The sequence below is a fragment of the Lonchura striata genome, chromosome 15 (assembly GCF_046129695.1).
Source record: "Lonchura striata isolate bLonStr1 chromosome 15, bLonStr1.mat, whole genome shotgun sequence".
In the NCBI taxonomy this organism is placed as follows: Eukaryota; Metazoa; Chordata; class Aves; order Passeriformes; family Estrildidae; genus Lonchura; species Lonchura striata.
Genome location: NC_134617.1, coordinates 2,015,956 through 2,038,964, shown reverse-complemented (window position 1 = coordinate 2,038,964; position 23,009 = coordinate 2,015,956). Strand labels below are relative to the sequence as shown.

General features: G+C 45.5%; 1 protein-coding gene across 1 annotated transcript in view; it reads right to left on the bottom strand.

The window, feature by feature from the left end:
• Nucleotides 1–7,408: 7,408 nt before the first annotated feature.
• The window catches only part of UBTD2 (ubiquitin domain containing 2), a 41,615-nt gene continuing 26,014 nt past the window's right edge, over nucleotides 7,409–23,009 (bottom strand). The window contains exon 3 of the mRNA XM_021532123.3: nucleotides 7,409–7,974. Coding sequence (XP_021387798.1) covers nucleotides 7,577–7,974 — 398 coding nt within the window. The 3' untranslated portion in view covers nucleotides 7,409–7,576. The remainder of the gene's footprint in view (nucleotides 7,975–23,009) is intronic.

Sequence of the window (23,009 nt, the reverse complement as noted above, 5' to 3'; positions counted from 1 at the left end):
GGGATACGGTTTTAAAGGGAATTTAAGGGAAATGTTTAAAAGAATTTAAGGGAAAAGTTTAAAGGGATTTAAGGGAATATGGTTTTTAAGGGCATTTAAGGGAAAAAGGTTATTAAGAGAATATGGATAAATTAAAGAAAATTATACATTTTCTTTACAAGAGAATTGTAAAGGTGCAAAGCCTTTGCACCTTGTATTTTGTGACTATCTATTAAAAAGGGGGATATTGATAAATCAAAGACACTGTATGTACACACTCCCATATAAAAGAAATAAAAATTATGTCTCTTACATCCGTAAAGGGAAAATTTCCAGGAAAATCACACCTTTGACTGTTTGTAACTCACATCCCAAATTCTACAGTGAAATCACCCTAATTTCTTGAACTTTATTTTAAAAATGGAAATATTCAGCTGTGGCCTACAAAGAATTATTCCTACTCCTCTGCTACCTCTGGTAGTTAATCAAGACTATAAAAGTGCTGACCTGAATTAAGACGAAGTGTCAGGAAACGTAATTACAGGACAATTACCCAGATCCATTCTTTTTGTTCAGCAAGGAGCTGATCCCCAGAGCCAGGCACAGCTCCAGGCTCTGCATTCTGCACGGATTTCACACCTTGCCTGCAAGATAAAACATTGTCACACACCCAAATTCACATTACAACGTGTCCCTTAGGTAATGGAGGAATTGCAGAATTGCAGCTCCCAGCCAAAAGCCCCCCTGAAGAAATTTCAGGAGGAAAAAGAACACAGTGAATTTCTTAAGCTGTAGCATGGCCAGGATTATTCTTATTTTTTAATGCAGGGGGAAAAAATATGTTTAATTTTTTGTTTTGTTATAAATACAGGGAATTTGCACAGCGTTTCCACTGGAAATTCAGGGTGGTTTGCTCTCAGCAGTAAAAGATCTTCCCTAGGATAAGAAATAATTTATTAGCCTGGAGACAACCTGTGAGGTGTTAATAAAGTACAAGATAAAAACCCATAAAGCAGTTTGGAATCAAAGCAGGATAAAATCAGAATTCTGGAATTCTTCCCTGAGCAGTGAGGAGGAAAACATTACAAAGCTTGTTTAACACAAATATTTGATTCTAGAAGTGTTCCTAGAAGTTATAGGGCAAAGAAACAGCACCATCCCTGGAATTTCCCCATCCTGGGGGTTTCCTGGGGCAATCCCAAATCCAGCCCCAGATCCCAAGGACCAGGAACAGAATTTCTACTGATGCTGCTTTCAGAAGGAGAAATGGAGAAGGGATTTCACTATGATTTTTTAGGAACTGTGTTGCATTAGACAATAGGGTTTTTCACTACAAAGTGAACTAGCCAATCCCGCAGCACAAACGCGCACACGCCAGGGCTTTTACCAGAAAAAGGAAGGTATTTATTCAAGAAGTACAAATTTGATGGTACCAGCCATCTTTGAAAGCCATTCCCATGAGGCAGAGAGGACACGGAGCCCGGTCCCTTGCTCAGAGCGTCACCAGGTGCCACCAGGCGTCCCCCGGTGCCACCACCGCAGTCCTGGCCAGCTGTTGCTCAAATCCACCTCTTTTGAAACATTCCCTGGACTTGAGAGGCACAAATAAGGGTTTTAAGCCAAGACCAGTTTGTTGTTTTAGTAAAGCCACCAGCTCCAACTCCTTCTGTTTTCCATCGCCTGAAGTTGTCTGCAGCTTTTGGAGCGGATTCCAATTTCCCAACGGAATTAAAAAAAAAACAAGGATCTGGGAGGGAGCAGGTGCAGGATGTTCTGGAGCTCAAGATGAACTGGAGGTTTTAAGGCAGGGGTCAGGATCTGAAGTTTTCTCTTTGCCCCGTGGCTCTGAGTGGTCTTCATGTGGAAAATGTCCAACCCAGAGTTCCACCGGGCCAACCCAGCTCGGAGGGTCGGGAGGAATTTTCCATGGAAAATCCAGCAGACACGTTGGGTAAAAGTCTCAAAAGTCCACTTAAAGGAGCCTTTTGGTTAAAATATCTCATTTTCCAGCTGCCTGCCCGGCGTGGGCTCAGTGAAGTGTCCACCTGGGGAAGGAGAGCTCCAACTCCATCCCTACGGAGGATCCACGCGGGTGGAACTGGGGAGAGGAGAGGCACCCACAGCAATCCCAAACAATTCCTGGGCAGGGAAACCTTGGAGCGGATTTGTGCATCCAAAGCAGCACGAGTGTTTGTGGCTGCAGAGGGAACAGCAGGACATTCATCATTTGGGGAGGAAACATGAACGTGGATGCTGGGAAATGCAACCCCGAGGCTTCCCAAGGCAGCCACGACATCCAGGGGGTTTGGAGCAGGGTTTGCTGTTTTCCAGGAAATCTGCAGCGTGGACAAAGCTCATCCCCACAGCCAAGGCAGGGTTTTTTTTTTAAAAACACCTTTCTCAAGCACCTCTAATCCCACTCCCAGAAAAGTCCAAGCTGTCCCAGAGCTTCCAGCCACAATCCAGGAGGGATTTGATTGCAGGGAAGAGCAAAAAAAAAAACCCCAAAACAAGCAAAAAACCAACAAAAAGCCCCTTTTCCTAACAGAGACTACTTTCATTTCAAAGTAGCAGGATCTGAGCAGCACAGGGAAAAAGCCAAAAAAAGAAAAAAATCCTTTTTTTTTTAAATGTAAACATTCTCTGCATAAGGTGCAGGGTCTTGGATGTCTGTACAGGAACATGGAAAAGTTTGGAAAAGAGAGCTCCAGAGCCAGAAATGCAGCTGCCCCTTCCATTTCTGAAGCATCACAGACATGGAGAAACATTCAGCATTCACTTTGTCAACACCTACACAGCAAAAATGCTTCCAGAACTCCATGGCTAAAAGCATCCCACCATTGTAACAAAGAGTATTTTTGTATTTTTAATACTTTCAAAAAAAAAAAAAAAAGATTTTACATTATTTACTAGCAATGGATATATATGCAGAAGCACATCACACTACAGCAATATTTTATCAAGTTATCATTGACCTTCACCAAACATTATGCACAGTTGCTCCAAAGATTCCCTCTTTCTTCTCCTCCCCAAACTTTCTGTGGAAGGCAAAGAAAAGCTGGGGTTGGTTTGGTTGCTCCTGGGCTGAGGTTTTTTGGTGTTGCTACACCCCTAATTTAAGGTGTCTATTAAAAACCCAACTTATCACACCACCAATTCATTTTCCAAAATACTCCCCAGCTCCAGAGAAGCGAAGGCTTTCAGAAAATGAATCCCAAGCTGTGTTTTGTGTGGAGGACCCAAAAACTGCGATGCACCGAGGCGGGCAGGGATATTTGGGAGGCTCTGAAGGAGCAGCTGTCTCTGGGGTGGGGAAGAAGACCCTGAGCATCCTTCTGCAGTGCCCCAAATGCACCTGCAGCACACCTGGGGCTTTTTTGGGGCTCCCAGCCCTGGCAGGCTCAGGTGTTTGTGCCTCTCTGCCCCTCAAGCTCTCCAGGAGTGTGACTTTCATCAGGTCATCACTTCTGGCTCAGGCAGAAGTGGCAGGAAAGAGTAGAAAAATCTGAGCTGAGTCAAACAGAGCTGCCAGTGACAGGGTAAAAAAGGCTCTCCTGGTATCAGCTCCCAGCCAGAGCTGAGCAGGAATGGCACGGAGAGCTGAGGGGGGGAATTTAAAAATCTCCAATTGATTCCTCCTCGCTGGTGTCGTGTGCGTTAAAATTCTGTTCCAGCGTTTCTACCCCAGGGTCTGAGGGTGGGGACAGCACCCCAGGGGCAAAACCCAGCCAGGACATGCTGCCAGCACCCTCCTGCTGCAATCCAGGGGTTCTCCAGCCTCTCCTGAGGTTCTCCATCCCCTCCTGGGGTTCTCCAGCCTCTCCTGAGGTTCTCCATCCCCTCCTGGGGTTCTCCATCCTCTCCTGAGGTTCTCCATCCCCTCCTGGGGTTCTCCAGCCTCTCCTGAGGTTCTCCATCCCCTCCTGGGGTTCTCCATCCCCTCCTGGGGTTCTCCATCCTCTCCTGGGTTTCTCCAGCCTCCCCTGGGGTTTTCCATCCTCTCCTGGGTTTCTCCAGCCTCCCCTGCAGTTCTCCATCCCTTCCTGGGTTTCTCCATCCCCGCTTGGGGTTCTCCATCCCCTCCTGGGGTTCTTCATCCCCTCCAGGGTTCTCCATCCCCTCCTGGGTTTCTCCATCTCTCCCCAGCAGCCAGCAGCCCCCACGGGAGAGCCCCTGACCAGTGTCACTTCAGCCACCCAAATCCATTTCCCTCCCTCAGGGGATGCCCCCTCTGCCCCAAAACTCATCCCATCCTCTCAGCCTTCTCCCCTGCACTGGAATCTGCACCAAAACCCAACTTTTTAGGGCAAACTCCATCATTTGAGACACAGATGTATCTCTGTTATGTCACAATTTCCAGTTCTATACCTGGCCCTGTCAGCCATGTGCCTTTGCAGCTTGTTGCTGATATTTTTAACAGCTATTTTGAGATTTAAAGTTCTTTCCTAATAGAAACCTTGTAAAATTGTGTTTCTGCAGGGTGTGTGCTCAGTAGTGCTGTCACTTTATACAGAGAGGGTCAAACTCTTCACTGTCACCTCTAAAAGCATTTTACCATTGAATTCTTTCAGGTTTTGATATGTGATGAATGAGGGGGAGGCTGTTAAAGAGAATTTTCATGAACAAAGTCTCTGTTCTACTCAGAACTCCCTCAAAACACGGCCCTCAGAGCTTCACCTTTCCTCCCTGCCATAAAAGCAATTAATATAAATCATGATCATGTGGAACAGTGTCATGGAGCTGAGCCTCAGAGGGGGCAGAGCAATCCCAGCCCCAACATCTCAAAACCAGCACCTGGTGACAAATTGTCTGAATGAAAATAGAAATAATAATAATAACAATAATAATAATAACAATAATAATAAAAGGATCCTACAAAAATAAAAAAGTGATGTTTTAGTGTTCACAGTCCAGGTTTGCTCCTCCTTAATCCATCAGAATTTCCCCCCCTTTCCAGGAGGGACTGCAGGGAAATGACCCCATAAAGAGCATTTGTCCAGACATATAAATTATGCCTTTTAAGACAAGTAGTGTCTTCCTGGCATGATCCCACCTTTTGCCCAGAGAAAACCCAAGAGAGATTTTTTTTTTTACTTGTTTATGTAGCAAATATTTTCCCCTCCCCTGGAATGCAAAAGATTTGGCTGCAAAAAAACCTCAAGTACAGTAAATCAAATTTGCTTTAAAAAAACTCCACAATAGAAAACTTGTTCTAGGTTAGTACTGATCAGCTCACTTTCACCTTTAAAAATAAAGGGAAAAAAAAAAAAAGAAGAAAAAAGGAAAGCAAAGCAAGTCACTTTGGTGATTATGAGAACAGGGAACTCATTTTCCTTTCTACAGCTCTGCCCCTGCATTTCGGGCATCCTGTACCAAGTGGGGCCAGTGGAGCTGTCAGAAATCCTCAGGTTTGGTACAAAATGAGGACCAAAAAAAGCTGTAGTTGGGTGGGGTGGGAAATGCAAACAAAACGTGGCTCTGTTTCCCAACCATCATGAAATTCTGCTTCCACCTGCTGGGATGTCCCTGATCATCCTGACTCTGGTGCAAGCACTCTGCGAGCCAGAAATTTGATTTCTATGGAATTACTGAAGGAGCAGATGTTTAAAATTGTCAAGGGTTTCACTTAATTCACAGAGGGAAGACAGAAACCAGGAGAAAAAAAACAAAAATCTGCTATTCCCACATTAAGAGCACGTTTAACTTTGGAAGAAGTGATTTCAATGATGGCTTAAGCCCCAAGCAAACGGAAATGATTAATGATGATTAAAAGAGCAGGGCCTTGATCTCCAGCAAAGGCAGGGGTGCAGAGCAGCCCCAGGGCAGCTCCAGTGGGGGAACCGAGTGCATCCCCCAACCCCAGCAGGGTCTGAGAGACTACAAAAGGATTTGTCACCTGCTGCAGGGCCCCTGGGACATCCTGGAGGGCCAGCACGGGCCCAGCTCTGTGCTGGTGAGGCCACCCCAGCTGTGCTGGAGTCACCAGAGCTGTGAGGCTGTGCCACCCCAAAGGCTGGCAGCCCTGTGCTGCTGCACCCTCAGCACCTCTGGGATGTCCCAGTGCCACCCCAAAGGCTGGCAGCCGTGTGCTGCTGCACCCTCAGCACCTCTGGGATGTCCCAGTGCCACCCCAAAGGCTGGCAGCCGTGTGCTGCTGCACCCTCAGCACCTCTGGGATGTCCCAGTGCCACCCCAAAGGCTGGCAGCCGTGTGCTGCTGCACCCTCAGCACCTCTGGGATGTCCCAGTGCCACCCCAAAGGCTGGCAGCCGTGTGCTGCTGCACCCTCAGCACCTCTGGGATGTCCCAGTGCCACCCCAAAGGCTGGCAGCCGTGTGCTGCTGCACCCTCAGCACCTCTGGGATGTCCCAGTGCCACCCCAAAGGCTGGCAGCCGTGTGCTGCTGCACCCTCAGCACCTCTGGGATGTCCCAGTGCCACCCCAAAGGCTGGCAGCCGTGTGCTGCTGCACCCTCAGCACCTCTGGGATGTCCCAGTGCCACCCCAAAGGCTGGCAGCCCTGTGCTGCTGCACCCTCAGCACCTCTGGGATGTCCCAGTGCCACCCCAAAGGCTGGCAGCCGTGTGCTGCTGCACCCTCAGCACCTCTGGGCTCTCCCAGTGCCACCCCAAAGGCTGGCAGCCGTGTGCTGCTGCACCCTCAGCACCTCTGGGATGTCCCAGTGCCACCCCAAAGGCTGGCAGCCCTGTGCTGCTGCACCCTCAGCACCTCTGGGATGTCCCAGTGCCACCCCAAAGGCTGGCAGCCCTGTGCTGCTGCACCCTCAGCACCTCTGGGCTCGCAGGGCAGCACGGGGAGCCGGGATCCATCACACCTGGCAGCACCTGCAGAGCCACCTGGGGCTGTGGCACACAGGGGCTGCACCTCAGGGAGCAGCACTCAGCTGAGCCCAGCCTCTGTGGTCTGAGGGACAGGATTCAGCGGGCACAGAGGCAGCAGCTGAGGCTGAGGCTGTGTTGGAGCAGGTAGATTACAGCACAGAGCAGCCAGGGCTGAGTTATTGCCCGAGGCAGTGGCACAGCGCTGCACTGCCACCTTGGAATGTACAACTGCTCAGGCTGAGCGTCACCAGGAGCTGCCAGAGAGCAAAGCCCAGCCCAGCTCTGCTGCCCGGGGCTGGCTGTGCCTCATCAGAGCCCGGGCACACCCAGAGGGATCCCCGTGAGCACCGGGCTCCTTCCTGCAGGAACTGGATACGCTGATTCCGTTTCAAGTTGGTTTTTTAAATAAAAGTGCTCTCTGCTGCTCCGGCCTCGTGCATCTGGACACCACTGACAGTTCCAGGACCATCACACATCTGTATTAAGTGAAGAACAATCTCTTCCCTCCCTCTTTTCCCTTTCTTTGCCCTTGCCCCGTTGCTCTTGCTGTCGTGTTCAATACGAGATCAGGCAAACCCCAGAGGCCAGGTTACATTTTTACGTTTTTGCAGATCTCCATCACAGATGGAATTTTTTTTTGCTGGTCATTCCTTGCAACCCATCCACGAGCAGGACAACCCCAAAAAAGAAGAGAGGGCAGCAAAAACAAACCCCACAACAGAAAGGCGGGAGAGAAGAACCAACAAACGAGCAGAAATCAGTTTTCCACCGGGGTGGGATTTGCTAAGGGCTGGCTGACGATGACTTGCACCACGTAGTCCTTTGGGATTTTCAACTCCTCCAGTTTCATTTTGTCTGCCAGGGGTCTCCCAGAGAAGAACCAGCGCTGGCTGCCCGGTTCCACTCCCTCCACGGCGTGCAGCCGCCGCTTCATGTGGTACACGCTGTCCATGCTGCGCACCTGCAGCTTCAGGTCTTTGCCCGTGGACAGGCGCAGGCGCAGCTGGCACTCGTGCCCCGAGTTGGGAGGGGGGTCAGGGATGTCCAGAGTCTCCAGGTCCCCCTTCTCCTCGATCATGTTGATGGGTGGGGCCAGGCAGTACACGGGGAGCTGGTAGCGGTTGCCCAGTTCATCGTAACACTCCGTAAGAGCACCTTGAGGAGAGAAAAAGGGCAAAGTCAGTGGGAATGTGTGGCAAGCACACTTCTCTCCCTCTCAGGGTTTTTCATAGAGGTGCACAGAGAGGAATGAAAGAGAGAACAATTTCTATTTCTGCTCCTTGTTTTTCCTATGTGGAATGTGTTTGGAGAATTGTTTACCTGAGGTGATTGCTTGGTTGGATTCTGGTGAGGATTGTTTGAGCCTGATGGCCAACCCAATCCAACCCAATCCAATCCAATCCAATCCAATCCAATCCAATCCAATCCAATCCAACCCAATCCAATCCAATCCAACCCAATCCAATCCAATCCAATCCAATCCAATCCAATCCAATCCAATCCAATCCAATCCAACCCAATCCAACCCAACCCAACCCAACCCAATCCAATCCAACCCAACCCAATCCAATCCAACCCAACTCAACCCAACCCAATCCAATCCAATCCAACCCAACCCAATCCAATCCAATCCAATCCAACCCAACCCAACCCATCTGGGGCTGGACTCTCAGAGAGGGTCACAAATTGTGTTAGAGTTAGGGATAGGGTCAGATAAAGTAGTTTGTAGTTTTAGTATCCTCCTTTTCTATAGCATATTAATATATTTTAGCATAGTTATAATAAAGAAATAATTCAGGCTTCTGAATTGAGTCAGACATCGTCACTTCTTCCCATTGGGTTTGCTTGCATTTAAAATAGGAATTTGTCTTCACAGAGAGCAGCAGGCACAACTTGCCCAGGCTTTGTGCAGGGGAAGCCTTCCCCAAAGGCTGGGAAAGAGAAAAGAATGATAAACAATTCTTATCTTCCCTTACTACACCTGTTACTGTACAGATGTAGAATGTGTTATAGAGATTTGGTCACCAAAGAGTGATTTCTTAATTAGCCACTAGTGATAGTGTTTAGATTCATTTGACCAATCTGGTAAAAGCCTTGTTGGCAAGGGAAATACGTTTTTATTAATATAGTATAGTATAATAAAAGCAATTAATTAGCCTTCTAGAATCATAGTCAATGCTAATTATTACCCAGCAGGGACCCTTACTACAATAGGAATTCCTGGCACATTTCACATTGGAGTGGCCACTCTGGGAAGTTTTACCCTTTATCCTCTTTTACCCTGCTTTTTTATCCTTTTCCCTCTTTTACCCTGCTCTTCAACCACCCAAGAGGTGAGGTTGGAACTGAGGCTTTAAAAGGACCAGACAAAAATCATCAGTGCCCCACCTTGTTTGCATACAGACAAAAATCATCAGTGCCCCACCTTGTTTGCATGCAGAAGCTGAGGGGTTGGGATAAAAGCAAACACCCCCTGAAAGCCAAACACCCAGATAAAGCAGGATAAAATCCCAAAGCAGGGAGGAGGGATGAGGATGTGCTCCCCTGTGTCATTTCAAGGAGGAATCTTTCAGCAGCAGCATGGCCAAAGCTCAGGACACACAAATGCCACTGGAGCAATTCCGCCAGGCTGAGCCCGAGCTGTGAAAATGCAGTGAAAGGAGGATTTTGTAACTTCCCAAATTGCTGGAATGGTTTTTCCAGGCCTGGTGTTTTAGTGAGCACTGCCAGGACAAACAAACACGGCCACCCAAGTCTGAGGCTCCATCACCACCACAGCAACAACACCCAGCAGGGATTTTGCATTTCCACGGCATCTCTGAGTCCCACATTCAAAGCCCTGCAGTGTCAGGAGGGATTTTGATTTCCTTAAACTCCCTTGGGATCATCTGGATAACCTGGGTGCTCAGGAATTCTACCACATGCTGAAGTATGAAATACAGGCTGAGTTTTTCACAGCGTGACTTTATAAAATGGATTTTACTTTCTAAAATAGATCTCAAGTATTACCCTAAAAAAGGAGCAGCACATTTTCAGTGCTGTCTGAAGAATTCAAGGCAGAGAAGGCTGAAAGCAGAGCCAGGGAAACTGAGGAAGCTGCACCCCAAATCCCAGCAGGAATCCTTTCTCAGTGTGGTTAAACCCCCTCTCCCCTGGTCTGAATTTACCTGTAGAACCAATTTCCACATTTTTGCCCCTAGAGGGGCACAGTCAATTGCCAAATTATCCATCCCTGTGGTGTTGGGGATGTTTGAAGAGGAGCCAGGTCCTCGAGACACAGAATAATAAAAACCTCTTTGACTCTGCTCTGCTCAAAACAGCCAAGTGAGAAACTAAGGGGGGGGGTTTATGTGGAGGGATTTTTTCATGCTGACACTGAGTTGTCTTAAACTTTGCTGCTTGATCAGCAAAATTGCCACAATATAAAATTGTAATTCAGGGATATGTGGTGTCACCCAGCCCAGTGTAACAGCAGCATCTTCTGGTGGAGATCTTTTGGGTAGGAATCCTCTTTTTTTTTAAGGATAATTTGTGTTTGCAGAAACACACAGAGAAAATAATTCAAAAGATCATTGTTTTAGGCTTTCTGTTTGTTCAGGTAGCACCAAGCCATCTGTGCCCTGAGATTTATCAGAGAACAAAACAAAGAAAAAGAAATAAAATGATATAATTGCATCAACTCATTACAGTGTTTTACCATTAATGAATTTCAGAGCAAACCAACTTTTATCAAAGCTGTGCTGGACTCAAACCCTTTTATGGTTCTTTGCCATTTACAGACCCAAGCCTGGAGTTCCCACACTTCAGTTTTGTTTTACAACATTCATTTCACTCCTCATCTATTTGCTAAATATCACAGGACTAAATTCCAGACATAGAAACAAATTTACTGCTAAAACCAAGCCAAAATCCAAACCTCAACAGCTTTTCCATGCAGCTAAAGCAGCTAAAATTTATTCAAAAGCCATTTATCCTAAAAAGAATGCATGAGCTTTATAAAAGCACCTCAAAGAGTTGATTTTAAATAAATGGGGGGAGCTTGCTGAGGAATTCCTTCATCATTTTCTGGTTGCCCAGCTGAGCTAACATAGAGGTCAAAGCTGATGCTATAAACACTGGATTCCTTCATCATCATCAGATAAGCAATATTAAAACAAATCCTCTCAAAACAGCAGCTAACTTGGAGGGCTGTTAAAAAAAAATAAATAGAAAAAGGGACAGCCTTTTCTTTTCTTGCCAATAAAACCCCACAGTCCCATCCCAGTCTGAGAAATGGTTTCTACCAAACTGTGAATGTAAGAACAGGTTATTAAACCTGCCCAGTGATCCCAGTGTTCCATTCATCCTGGGGAAAATGTGCCCAAACATCCCAGCTAGAGAACATGTCCTAGCATTGCTGTTCTAACTGAAAACCACAAAAAAATCAAATATCCCAAATATCCCTACTAGAGAACACGTCCTAGCATTGCTGTTCTAATTGAAAATCACAAAAAATCAAATATACCAACTGGAGAACATGTTCTAATATTGATTTTTTTGTGATTTTCAGTTAGAACACCAAACATCCCAACCAGAGAATACCTCCTAACACTGCTGTTCTAACTGAAAACCACAAAGAAATCAAATATTCCAACAGGAGAACATGTCCCAACATTGATTTTTTTGTGATTTTCAATTAGAACACCAAACATCTCAACTGAAGAACATTTCCTAGCATTGCTGTTCAAGCTGAAAATCAAATTTCTGATCCTTCCTGCAGGATACAGCAGCTTGGACCACATTTAGCTGGAAGGGGCACTAAAAGACTATCAAGTTTTTATGAGAAAGTGGAAATCAAGAAAAAAATAAATATTTTTTTAGGTTTTTTCTGTTCCCAAGCAGGGTCCTTCCAGCAGAGGAGGATGCTGCCTCCGTGTCACTATTGGACACGAAATGAGCACACAGAAGCTTGGTGAGTTTAAGAGACAAAAAGAGACAATTTAATTTCTGACCTCACAATATACAGAATTCCAAAAGTGACCGTGGATTGGAGGATGGAATTGCCACCTCTCCAACCCCACTGGTCAAACCAAAATCCATCAATTCTCTCCTCCCACAAAGAAGAATGCAAAATAATCATTATTTACATCAACATGTGTGAGAACTCCTGTCGAAATATGTAAAGATTATCAGAAGGCTGAAGAAGTTTTATGAGAACTTTAAAACTTTCAAAACTATAAAAGAAAACGTGACACTTTTAAAAACCAGGGCAACACCTCCTCAAATAGAGGAGGAAAAGGCAGCAGAGAGATGCTCAGAGCTGCAGGGAACAACCACCCCACATCCCACCTCATTTCCCTGCCTCATTTCCCTTCCCTTCCCCAAACCAGAGCAGGTTCAGATGCCAGCAACTCAAGGATTGGAATTTTCACTGCTGGATCATCCCAAAAAACCTCTGGAACGGGCAGAATCCAGGAGGAAAGCAGCAGGAAGGAAAGGTGGCAGACAATGTGAAAAAAACAACAGCAGATGGGATTATTCTAATATTTCAGAGCTAACACCAACTTGGAGAGTGAGGGATTCTGGAAGGAGCTACGAGGCAGAGCTTCTTGTTGGTTGTTATCCAGGTAGGAGACAGCTTGAGAGTTTCAGAGGGAAAAATAAGCAGATGTGATCATCAAGTATAATGGAACGGGAACATTTTGAAATTAATTGCCTTGCCAGCCAAAAAACCTTTGTTTTATGAAGATTATGAGGAAATTTCACTGAATTTGGAAGGGAAAACACTAAAAAGGACTGGTTAAAATACTGCTTCCACCCCTAAGCAGTTCAGAGTTTGGACTTATCCTCCTGCAGGACCAACAATTTTAAGAGCTCTCAACAACAGGAAGGTTAACTTTTGTAGGAGTTATTAAGTCAAGCAAAAATGGTCACACTCACCTGAAAATACAAGAAGTTTTAATGCACTTGAAATGGCATTTTAGCATTTCCTTAAGCTGCACACCATTCTTTCAGGAAAAGCAGGAAAATTCTTGTTTTCTCTTCACAAAGTGCCTTCTATTTAAGTTTTAGAGCAATTTTGAAGAGCATTGCTCAGAAACACCCAAAACTTAAGAACTGAACAGATTTCCATTTTATTTTTCCCCTTCTCTCAGACATATTTGCTGCAGGAAAAGAAATTAAGACAACACAACCCGAAATGCAGCACTGCAGTGAGACTCAGCTAATTTAAGGAGACTGTCTGTGTGTAACACATTTGCCCAAGGAACAGCTGGTTCAGTTGTTTTTCTGACTGAAAATCTCCATTCCAAAGCCAAGCTCAGCCTGGACTACTGAATAAATTTGGGGTACTCTCACCTGTGGAGCATTGATTTGGACCCGATATAAATCACTGATGGCTGAAATTCAGAAGGAAAACAAAGAAGTCTCTGGGTTTTACAGCAGAGCAAAGATGAGGCAGAAAAGCTAATTATCTCTTCATCTTTATTAGCTGTTGATTCTAGGTCTGAACTGGGAAATACAAGATTTTATAAGGCAAAAAATGCCAGTGCTGGCATCAGGAGCATGTGGGAGAGGTGGAGGGTGGCTCCTGCAGAATGGGAGCGGGGCTGGGACAAGAGCAAACACGCAGTGCTGCGTTCCACTCACCTCCAGGCAGCCCAAACTGGGAGGAATTCACACCAAAAAGCTCCTCCTGGCTTAATCCCAACAGAAACTGCTCAGTTCATCCCTGGAAGTGCCCAAGGCTGCTGTTATCAGAGTGGCTTTTCCATTTTCCAGCGTGAAATTTGTGGGAATACTCGTGCAAGTCAGTGCCTTGCACGGTGTGCAGAGAACAATGAAGAATTAATGGTGTGGGGGAAACACTTGATAATAAAGCACCCTTATTAACCCCCTCCCCTGCTCCTTCCACACTACATTTCCATGGGTTATTCAGATTTGAATGCCAGGAAGCTCCTGGACAGAGGTGCAGTCTGGATCCTGAGGCAGGGCACAACTTTTGTGCTCTCATGCCCACCCTGCCTCTGTCACTGCAGCTCCTTAAAGAATGGCTTTGCAGATAACGAGCTTGAAAGCATTTAATCATTCTCATTTCAAATCCACTGAAAAACAGCTCTTCCATTATGGGCACATTATTGGTCTGGCTCCATTCCACGCTGGAGAACAACTCCCAGAGGCAGCAGGAGATCCCAGGGCTCCAGGAGCTGCTGGGCGAGCAGCTCATTCCCACTGGTGATACACAGGGATTGAAAATGAAAAGAGGGGGGGAAAGGAGACTGACACCCTTCCCAACCTCAAGGATCCCACCCAGCTGCTTTTCCTGCAGTCACAGAATGGTTGGGGTTTGAAGGGACCTCTGGAGATCCAACCCTTCCCAGGCAGGGACACATCCAGGTGGGTTTGGGATGTCTCCAGAGAGGGAATTCCACAACCTCCCTGGGCAGCTGCCCCTGGGCTCTGCCACTCTCCACAGAAAGATTTTCCTCGTGCTGTAATACCAAAATAATACTTTTAAAGAGCAAATCTCAGTTGGAGAATGCAACCAAAGATCCCTCAGGGGTATCCAAACCTTTCTGCCTCAAATTAAGCACAGCTCACAACAACACAGGGCTTGTCCAGAGAAATTGTGGCTGCCCCATCCCTGGAATTGTCCAGGGCCAGGCTGGAAAAAGCTAGGACAGTGGGAGGTGTCTCTTGCCCGTGGCAGGGGGTGGCACTGGTTGAGCTTTAAGGTCCCCACCAACCCAAATTTTGGGAAAAGCCTGCTGCACATGTGCCAGGTGCATCGCTGGGCTTGCTGATCCTCTCCCTTTATCACAGCACAGCATCAGCATCACTTCACTCATTAGCACTAATTAACTAGGCTGAGGGTGAAAGATAATTAACACAGTCTCCTGAAATAGAGGAATCTCTGCACTAGCCAAAGGAGCCACTTTGGGTCAGATTTTAGCCACAGCTCCCAGCTGTGCATCCCTCACCGTGCCCCATGTGCTGGAGCAGGGAGAGCAGAGGGAACAGGGATGGGACATTTGGAAAGGGGCGCTCAGGGAACCAAATCCCTCAAAATTCCTCTTAGAAATCCACTCTGGTGCCAACAGCAGCAGTGGCAATCCTGGCAGAGGAGCTGGGATCTGTCACCCCACCTCACTCACCTGATGGAGACCAGGGGAGAAGGGACCTACACCAGAAAGCTCCAAACTTCCCAGCAGAGTAACTTCCACAAACAACCTAATCCTCCCCTAAAACAGCTTTACCAGAGCCCAGATTCCTCCAGCCTGTGCAGTTCATTGGCTTTCCATCACTGGCTTTGATAAATAAAGTAATTATGCATTAATGCTCAGTAGTTGTCATGTTAACAACACCATATGTACTGCCACTTCCATGTCCCTGTAAAACTTGGAACTAATATTGCATGGAAAGAACAGCTTCCAAGAGATATTCCATCAGGGTTCAAAGATGACAAGTCATTTTACTAATGAAGTATTCATCTACTACACTGCTTTGCATGTCATGAAAATAGATGCCTGTCTAGACAGGCTTCTTAGATAAAAATTTAAAAATAAAATGGTTGGTAAAAGAGCTCCTCTGTGTACCCTCTTCATTTACATTGCTGTTCTGCATTATCCAGCTTCTTCAAGGGGCTGGAGGGTTTTGGAGGAGGAAAGGAAAGCAGAATAGCATCACCACCTGAGGCTGCACTCATCCCTCCGATCACAGCTGCCCTGGCAGTGTTTGAAGTCCCCAGGTCACCTGCTCAGGGTGAGGCTGAACTCACATTTACACAAGTTGTCGCTGCCTTGGTTACCATTGATGTTTTTCCTCTGTAAATCCAGAGGGAACACCCGGCACTCAGCATCCCAAATCCCATAACTGGCGTGGTTCAAATGGAAAAGCAAACGGGAGGCTCACATTACACACCTGACAGAAATCTCCTTTTTCTTGCCAACCACAGACACTGACAGATTGTGTCCCTGGAAGTCTGCAAAGTGCCACATCCAGGAATTCCTGGGACACTCCAGGGATGGGGATCCAAACCTCCCTGGGCAGTTCCAAGGCCTGAGCACCCTTTCCATGCTGATGTCCACCCTGAGCCTGCCTTGAGGCCATTCCCTCTCCTCCTGTCCCTGTTCCTGGGAGCAGAGCCCGACCCCCCAGCTCCAACCTCATTCCAGGGAACTGCAGAGGGAGAGGAGGCACAGACTGACCATGACTTGTTGGGATGTTCCATTAGCAACTGGTGACCACAGGACTCGAGCTGCTCCACCTCCTGTGCACTCCAGGCAGGGAGTTCAGCCTCCAATCCATCCCCTGCCTGCTCAAAACGAGATTTCAGAGAGTTTAATCTGAGCTCCAAGCAGATCTGGAGGGAAATTCGGGCTGATGCAGCACTTGATAAAGCTCCAGGTAAAGCAGCAGCAGCAACCCTTGGACTGAACACAAACAAATGTTGGCTCTGATGAGCTGGAAAACTCCTCACACTGAACAACTCTTCCCCACCTGTGTGCAACAGGGAGAGAAGGCAAGTGATGCCTTCAGTTGGAGCTTTCATGTTTTCCACATAAAAAAAGAGGAAAACTGATTAATTAAGCAAAAAGGTGGAAGATTGAATGTTGGTGCTGCCTCATGCCCTGAATGTGCCCTGAGCAGAGGCTGCACAGATGGTGAGAGCCCAAAAAGGTTAAAAATTCAAGGCCTTGCTGTACCTGTGACCTTCTATAAAAACCTTCCTTGATCACTCAGGAATTATTAAAAGCACCGTGGAGGTTTCATTGTTCCTGTGCAGTTTCAAGGAGTCAAAACACGGGTGGAAACACCGAGTTCATTTTGCTGCAGATTTTTCTTTGCCATAAAGCTACAAAGCAAACATTGCAAACATTGCTGGGCTCAGACGTGGCTCAGCAAAAAAAGGAAGTTTTTCTCTCAGTGCTGAATTTCTCAGTGCTAAATGTCAGCAAAAAACAGCTCTAGGTGCAAGAAAATCCTTCGAAATTAGGATTTTTCCAGAGGTCAAGCTGCCTGTGACACAGCCAGTGAGCGACTCCAAGAATATGTGTTGAAGGAGGTTGTGGAATATTTCAAAATACTGAAACACCTCACGAGTGCTGCCCATGTTCTCTGTGACTCCTCAGGCAGGATTTCCTCAGCTGTTACCTGCCCCTAAAAGGTTGAAGGCAGAAACTTTCTCGGGCTCACACACTTCTGCCTTGCTTTTGGAGAAAAGTTATCATCTTATTATTATTACTTAAATTCCTGAGGCCAATCCAGCAGAAGATGCCAAATGTTTTGGCCCCCATCAGCTGGAGATGATGAAGAGGAGTGGGATGAAGCAGGTGGGACACCCAAGGGTTGCCTGAGCCCCTCATTTTCCACCCTGAAGGCACCAATCCCCCCAGGAACACCAAATTCATGGCAAACCACAATGCCAGAAGCCTGGAGATCACCAGGCAAGGCTCTCACTGGAATCTTCAGGGGGGAAAAACCCATTTTAAACTTCATTTCCCACCTCCATTTGAAACACTTCATATTTCTTTTTCTCATTTCCCAAGCAGACAGCAAGGCAGATGAAGCTGATCTTCAGTGCCTCCACTGCAAGCAGCCAATAATGGAATAAATGTCCACTCCTGGGGAATATTGAATAAAGCAGAAATCATGTCCTGACCACTATCAGATACCACAGGACAATTATTCACCTAAGCCACTCAACACCTGTCTGGAACATTTGCAACACCAACAAGCAGCTTCCTCCATGAGGAATTTGAGAGGTTCTTTTGTCAAAATATGGGTTTGTTTATTGTGAGCATCTCGTGGCCAGTTTGGGTTTGTTGCTTGGGGTTTTTTTTTTTTTTTTCTTTAAAGGAATTAGTTGCCATTTTCTGGTCACATATCCATGGTTAAAAAACCCCCTAAAACAGCATTTCTGAAAAGTGTTGCACATCCTCCTCCCCACACCAGAAAAGACAAACTGAAACCAAAGGCAGGAAATAGAGAGGCAAGAGCTGCAGGGGAAGGGACTCCAGAAGAGACCAAGCAGTTATGTTGACAAAGCTCCTCAAAATACCTTTCAAAACACAAGAGCAGAAATTAAAGATATTTAAGGAAAACAACTGTAGGATGGAGCCATAATTGGGGTTTTTATTTGAAGGCTTGAGAGTTTCTAACCTGCATTTAGATATATAAATATTCCAGCCAGCCACAATTGCTTTACATCCTGAGGATTTGATTCATTTTCCTTCAACTTGAAGAAAACATTGGGAATCCAGCATCCCTCAGAAAGATGTTGTGATCCATTAAAAAAATATTAATCACAGCAGAAATGATGGAAAGCAGCACCTTCATGGCAGGAGGCTGGTGAGGAAAGTGATTCTTTCTCAAGGTCAGGAGGAATTTGGAGACACAACAACAAAACATCTTTTACTAGAACCATGGCCATTCCCAAGGGGGAAAAGCCAATTTTCCAGGTGTGATGGACACAGAAAATGCCAAAATTCCCCAAAGAAAGAGGCATCAGAGGAGGAGAAGGAGCTGCCACTGTGCCTGAGCAGGCTGAGGGAAGCTGGAGCAGGATAATCCCAAATTCAGGCACAGCCTGGAGGTGAGGATCCCTGCTTTGGATGGAGCCTCCTATGAAACAGCAATTCCTGTGCCTGGGCACCGAAAGAGGCAGAGATTTGGGGATTTCTCCTCAGCAGGAGGCACTTCGGGAGCAGCCAGAGCTGTCCAGGAAATGGATTTGGGGATGAGCTGGGAAATGGATTTTGGGGTGAGCTGGGCTCTCCAACTCTGGGAATTGGATTTTGGGATGAGTTGGGCTCCCCCACTCTGGGAATTGGATTTGGAGTGCTCTGGGCTCCTCCAGAGAAATGAAATTTTGGGATAAGTTGGGTTCCCCCACTCTGGGAAATGGATTTTGGGGTGCTCTGGGCTCCCCCACTCTGGGAAATGGGATTTTGGGATGAGCTGGGTTCCCCAGCTCTGGGAATTGGATTTTGGGCTCCCCCAGGGGCAGCAGGAGCCAGAGGAGCAGGAGCAGAGCCAGCAGAGCCATTTCTGTCACTCCCATCCCTGCCCCGTGCAGGGAGGGGGACGGGGCTGGAACACCCAAACCTGAGGCACCAAGCAGCAAAATCGGGATGCAGCTCCCAGCCCTTCCCCAGAGCATCCCTGGAGGAGGAGGGGAAGGATCCTGGGAGGCAGGAAGGGACCCAAGCAGCATTTTGTGAAATCCTCAATGTATTCATTCCCCATTTCAGCCCACGGAGGGGACTTGACGTCAAGAACCCTTAAAAATAGCCATGGATGTGTAGAAAAAGCAAAATAAAAGCACCCTCCTAATGCACACACAGCCTCGGTGCCAGCAGCAGCTTGTCTGCTTCCTCACAAGACAGCAGCAATTTTGGGTTTTAATCCCTTGCCTTTTGGGTTTTTTTTTTTAACTGAAGTAAAAACAAGCCAGAAAAAGCTTCCCTCGAACTAATAACTGCTGTCTCCTGAGCAGAGTTTGGTCAAAAAAATACCCCAGAGCAACAGACCAGGAGGCTCAGCTGTAAAATTTATGATATTCTCTACAGATTTTAGAGTTTGCTTAATTTTCATGGGCTGCACTTTCCTCTCAGTACTACTGCTGGTCACACTGACAGACAGGCTTTGATAGTCAGACCTCCCAAAGCTTTTATAACTCTGCTGGAACCTAAAATTAGACAGCCACAGTCACCAAAATATCATTTACTCCCCTTTTAAAGGGGCATTAAGAGAAACCTGAGTATTTGGTGTCCTCATAGAAAAAACATATTACCCAGCAATGTTTCACACGTGTGTAGAGAATGTAATCCGTCAAAAATATGATTTTTCATGATAATTAAAATGCCTCTTTATACAAGCAATTCCTACAGCTTTAATTCCCAGAAATGGATACAATTTTGAGGGAATAGAGGAAAAAAAAGGAGCTGGTGGCTTTAAAGGCAGCAGTTCACAGGGGATTTAATTTAAATGCTACAGGTTTCACAGCAAAATTCACTGTACAGATTCACTCCATCACAAATTCATCAATACAACAGGGAAATCCAACATTGCCACCACAAAAAAATCTCTGCAAAAGTCAGAGTTCCACTTCTGGAGCTGTTTAATTCACAGGAACCAGCCATGGAATGGTCAGGGTTAAAAACCTACATTTTATAGCATTTTTGTGGCAGATATTTCTGAATTACTGTGCAAATTTCAATACTAATGCTCGGCCTGCTGGGCTGTGAGCACACACTGACAGCTCAGTTTTCCATCAACAGAAAATAAAATAAATGGACTCAATAAATGGAGATTTGCATCTACATAAATAAAAAGGGAGTTTTCAACATAGCAAAGTGCAACTTTTTTATTGACTGCAAGTGATAAATGTTAAAAGCAGCCAAACCTGATGGTGGAGTGCCCATCCCTGGAGGTGTCCAGGGAACAATTCCATGGAGTTCTGGGTTCCTCCTGGAAATCAGGCAGCTCCAGAGGTGGAACTGGGTCTTTTTGCTTTTTGTTTGAAGGCACTATTGGATTACCTGTGGTATTGATAAATCTGTGATTGAGAGATCTGCAGTGTAACTCTGGTGGGACTGGATCTTGGAAATCTTTCCCAACCCAAATAATTCTGGGATTGTGTCTGATTTAATTAGTAGAGTTTTGCTGGAATTAAGAATTTGTGATGGAAACACCCCATGCCTTCCCAACACTGCTGCTCCTGGCTTTGAGGGCTTTTCTTGTTGTTATTTAGGACTTTTTTAATGCTTTTCTAATTGGTATTTCACCCCCAAGGAGAAGAAAATTCTCTGTTCAGAGTGGGAATAGCTCAGTGATGTCCTTCCCTTCTCCCCAGCATTTCTGGGAAATATTCCCATCCCGTTTTTGAGGATCTCAGGGACCCAGGACAGCAAATAAAGAGCCAGAGGAGCTCCCAGGAAAAGCCAGCTGGGACCATAGGAGCTTTCAGAAAAGCTGGAAACTCAGCAGAGTTTTCCCTTTTATCACCCCAGCAGCAGGAAAGGAGCTAAACCCCAAAACCCTGAGAGCTCTGCAGCAGGTGAAGTGCCCACCCTGGAATTTATTGCCTAATAGGGATTAAAAACACTGAACCAAAGCTGATGGTGCAGTGGCTTTAAGTGGAATTTTTATTTTATTCTATTTTTTTTTGTAATTTTAAAATTTGTTTTGGTAAATTTTATTTATTGTATTTTATTTCCTATTAAAGGTAAGCCATATTTTATTACCTATTAAAGGTAACCTGCATTTTATAACAACTTCCCCCTGTATAAATTGAGTTTTTCTGCCATCTCCAATTTATATTTTAGCAAAAGAGCAAAACAATGCAAGGGCTGCAGAGATGCAAACTCTGAGATATTTAACCCAAATATCCTGGGAATTCTGCTGCAGCTTATAAAATGTCCATCCTGGAATTTAAAAACTCCACTTAACCCCAGCCAGAATGCAATTAATATTAATGACTTGCAGGCCAAGTTCAGCTCAACATTAACATTATTATAAAATACTACACACTCCAAGATTCCCTGTTTGATAGCTGAGAAGCATGGAAAACTCTTCTTCATGAAATTTAAATGGTCTCATTAATAAAATATAGAGGATGTGCTACTTTAAGGCAGGAGGAGGAGAAAAAAGAAGTATAAATCGGTGATAACGTTATTTCTATTTTTAAATCCATCCCACAGAGTCACCCAAGATAGATGAGAAGTGCTAAGCCCATCCCACGAGCTTATTTATTTATTTAATACTTCTTACATGCTATTTTTAACAGCAGAAGCCAGCAAAAGGCATCCATTAGAAAAATCACAGTGGTGAGAGTCTTCCTCACACCAGAGGAGTGACAGATCTGGCTGAAAGCAGCCTCACAAGAGATTTTTTATTTTATTTTAGGTTTTTCCCCCCCCATTTCTCCCCTTCCCTTTGCTGCAGGATTTTGGAATAAAAAAGCAATTTTATTTTTGCAGCATCAGCTTAAAGCTGAATCTCTGTGTGCCAAATCTGCATTTGTCAGTCCTTCCTCCCTCCTCCAAGGTTTCATTTTCTCACCAACCCATGGCTTGAACAGCCAAATGTGGATGCAAGGCTTGGGTTGGGCTTTTAATTAATTTATTTTTTTAAGTCTCTTGTTGTACACACAGCAAATAAATGAAAGCAAACACCAAAGCCCCCCTGGCACTGCAGCATTTTGTAGAAGAAAAAAAAAAACAGTGAGAAAGGTTGATTTTTTTTTTTTTTCATAGACTTAAAGGAATTTATCCAACAAATGTTGGGTTTTCTTGGGGAAATGTTGAGATTCCCACCAGGAATACAGAGTGGCACATCCAGGGATGGGATCCAAACCTCCCTGGGCAGTTCCAAGGTCTGAGCTCCCTTTCCATGGGGAAATTCCTGCTGATCCACCCTGAGCCTCCTCTGGCACAACCTGAGGCTTAATTTTCATCCAGACTTTTCTACAGAAGACAGAGCCTGGGCAGGTAAAGAGATCCAGAGGGAAGAAAACCCAAAACCAAAAACAAACCAAACCAACCAACCAACCAACAACAAAAAGAAAAAAAACCGAAAAAACAAAATACTCCCCCCCAAAAAAACAAAAAAACCACCCCTAAACAAAACCCAAACAAACAAAAAAAGCAAAAAAAACCAACAAAAAACCCAACAAAAAGCCCCCCCAAAAAAACAACAAAAAATCAAAAACAAAAACAAAAAAAAACAAACAAAAAACCCAACCAAACCCTCCACCCAAAAAACCCAAAAACACACACAAAAAAACCACCAAAAAAACCCCAAAAAATCCAAACCCCACCAAAAAAACCCAAAACAAAAAGAAAATAAAACCCCAGAAAAACAACCCCCCCAAAAAAACCCCCAAAACAAACAAAAAACCCCAAAAATAAAAAAAACCAAAACAAAAAAACACTGACAAAACCCAACAAAACCCAAAATAAAAACAACAACAAAAAAAACCCAAAAACCCAAAAAACAAACAAAAAAAAACATAAAAAAGGGAGAAAAGTTGAATTGCAGACACCACAGCTGCATTTCTTCACAGCTATTTTATTTTCCCTTCATCCCAAATTTTTCCCAAAATGAGCTCTTTGTGTGAACAAACCCCAGAGGCTGCTGGTGTCACTCAGAGCAAGGAGAGTCTGTTTGTCCTTCCTCCCTAGAGAAAAGCTCACTTTGCATCCCTGGGT